Source organism: Lactuca sativa, chromosome 5 (assembly GCF_002870075.4).
Source record: "Lactuca sativa cultivar Salinas chromosome 5, Lsat_Salinas_v11, whole genome shotgun sequence".
Lineage (NCBI taxonomy): Eukaryota > Viridiplantae > Streptophyta > Magnoliopsida > Asterales > Asteraceae > Lactuca > Lactuca sativa.
Genome location: NC_056627.2, coordinates 168,521,223 through 168,524,165, shown reverse-complemented (window position 1 = coordinate 168,524,165; position 2,943 = coordinate 168,521,223). Strand labels below are relative to the sequence as shown.

The 2,943-nt window shown below is 31.8% G+C and overlaps 1 protein-coding gene across 1 annotated transcript; it reads right to left on the bottom strand.

Annotated features, from left to right (window-relative positions):
- Nucleotides 1-1,310: 1,310 nt before the first annotated feature.
- LOC111913920 (uncharacterized) lies at nucleotides 1,311-1,736 on the bottom strand. Its single transcript, XM_023909640.1, has one exon. The coding sequence runs from the start codon at nucleotides 1,734-1,736 to the stop codon at nucleotides 1,311-1,313; it is 426 nt and encodes a 141-aa protein (XP_023765408.1).
- Nucleotides 1,737-2,943: the final 1,207 nt, after the last annotated feature.

Here is a 2,943-nt window from a genome sequence, read left to right as displayed (position 1 = left end):
GTTTTTAATAAAAATAATAATAATCGATACTCGACCTTTAATGCATTTCGGGTATTCTGGTTCGGTTGGGTGTGGTTTTAATTTGGATCGGGTATAAGATGGTATACCCGAAAAATACGCACATTTTTTTTATAGTTTTGGGTCTTATAAATAGAATGCAATTTTTTTAGAAAAACATGTTTTAATATCATACCAATGACCAGCTTGTGCAATTGAGGTCCATAGAAAAACTATGAATCTCATTTATGAGGTAAATGCTTTTTCGTATTTTTTATTCCCCTGATTTCGTCAAACAAACTCCCCTTTTCTCAAATTAAGTGATTTGGTATTTAATCATCTGTATACACAAGAAACTATCTACAGTCTGCAATTAATATAATAAATATTGAACAAACGACCCACTGTCATAATGACCACAAAATGGAAAAAAAATGCACAAATAATTAGGGAGATTTGAATTGTCAAAAGCCTGTAAACAATAAATATTTGAAGATAATATCGACATTTATATAAATAAAAATAAAAAACCCTTAATTTTTTGTACAAAAACAATATTACTATTAAATCATTAGTAACTACACATCCATGTCAAAATAATATGTTGGCATTATTAGCATTGGCAAGCCAATTACCCTATCTTCGATCATCTTGGAGTATGTATTTTCTGTTTAGATAGTTCAACAATTGATGTATAGTGGTATGTTTGGTACTGAATGATAATTCAAGCACCACTTAGAATAGTTAAAGTTGTATGTTTGCTACTATTTGATTTAATGTAATATATTGCTAATGTATTATTTAAAAAACAAAATTGGTGTTCGGTTATACCCAAAAATTATTACAACTACCCAACACCAGAACTAATTAAATATTGGGTTAACCGAATACCCGAATTTTCATAACCAATACGTGATCTACCCGAATTTGAAACGGGTTAGACGGGTAATTCGACTTTCACTAACGGGCCTAATTTGAGTCTCTATTTTATTCATCCCTTCTAGGCATCCACAGGTCTTAAAAAACAAATTCAGGGTTACCAGTAGATTTTTCATGATTAAGCTAACAAGGTGACATGACGTTACAACATGTTTTTGGTTGCAAGGTTATGATTATGTTAATTGTACAAGGCTAAAGTACGTTGCATATAGATCGATTAATAGAACTTGTGAATTTGATATTGGTAAAATATGAGGAATAAAACATCCTTACAAACATTTGCTGACCGGAAAAATAAACACCTACTAAGGTCATCAACCAAGTTATTGTTTATGTAATATCAAACTACAAAAGCAAAAAACATGACGCATAATTTAATCCCAGTTTTTTATAAACACTGCACGTGGATCAGCCCCACCCTTAAATGGATTCCCAGATACGTAGAATCCATCAGGTGTTACTAACCAATAACAATGTCCGGTATCCGATCTTTGAAATCTTGAACATATGTCACGAATGCGGTTGTCATACAAAGCTAAACTTTGAAATCTTAAACCCCACCAAAAGTAGCCAGAGTAAAGAGTGACACCATCTATCCTGGCACAAAAAGACCAGGTGTAATTTCCACCGAATGGAATGGTATGATTCCCAAGATCCGTATCTCCTGATTTGATATGCGCAACAATATTACCAAAGAGAGTACTCTGAACCGAAAGATCCCATTTTTTAGTAAGTGTACATGAATCAGCTATCAAAGCAAATGATGAAGCCAGAATTACTAAGATGAATACGTTATGCATTGTAGAACACTTGTCAAGAGTTTACATATTTTTTGTGCATTCAGCTTCTTTCTATTTATATGTGTTTATGAAGGACGATGGCAACCGAACTTTGAGGGATTTCTGGAAGAGTCATCAATGCCCTTTTAATGATGAAGGCGTTTCATTCCCAGGGAAGAGTCTCATCAATGCCCTTTTAAAACTATACCTATTTAGTAAATATGTTTTTCAAAAACACCATTTTTTATAAAATCTACATATTTATGATTTGGTAGTTATTCGTACTACTTACCTTTTACGTAATAAGTTTTCATAGATAATTCTATCATATTTAGAATTTGTAAAGCTCATCAGCTTCGTCGATAATTCTATCATATTTCGGTTTCCATTCACAACTATATGTTTATTATGCAATGGGCGAAGAAAAATATGTTGTTCATGTGGAAGCATGTTTGAGTTATGTATGTGTGTGTCTGTATTGGTCTATTTTGTCAACACTCACTAACGGTGGTTGCTGTGACAAAATTAACCTTGATACTATACCCCTGAATTTGTTGAATTCCCTCAATAATCACCAAATTACCCTTGATACCTATATGAGGATATTGCTATGCCTAAATTTATTCCTATCTAGGATGTAAAAAAATTAATTTTATATATGTGAATATTAGGGATGTTAATCTTACAAACATCACACCTAAGGAGAATATTGTATGATTGATAGTAGGGTGAGACGGTTTGGTTTAGTGATTGGTCAAAACTGAACCATAACCATTGCAATCGGTTAATACATTTTAGTAGTCATTGCGTATTGGTTAATAATAGTTTCGGTTAACGGTTTTCCGGCTAAGTCGGTTTTGTTATGGGTTACTATTGGTTAACCATAAAAATTAGAATTTACATAAATATAAACACTACAAATTAATAAGTGAATATCAAGTCTTCTTTTTATTAGAGTAAATTATAACAACATAAACCAAAATACACATTTAGTCGCTATTTTCAAAAGTTAACTCGGATCGTACCTGAGATTGTTTCAACTTACACGTCGGATCCCCCAAGATCAAAGTTGACTATATTGCCCTTAGCAATTTCTTTTAATGTTGTTAATTAATTTATCAGGCCTTTTAACTTATTTATATAATTAGTAGATGTGAGACTCGTGTACTACACGAAATGACTAAAAAATATCAAAGTTTAAAGATTTAACCTTTATTAAAGTAATTTT

What these genes read in the sequence shown, in the direction of transcription:
- LOC111913920 (XM_023909640.1), bottom strand. Translation starts at nt 1,736, where the DNA reads ATGCATAACGTATTCATCTTAGTAATTCTGGCTTCATCATTTGCTTTG.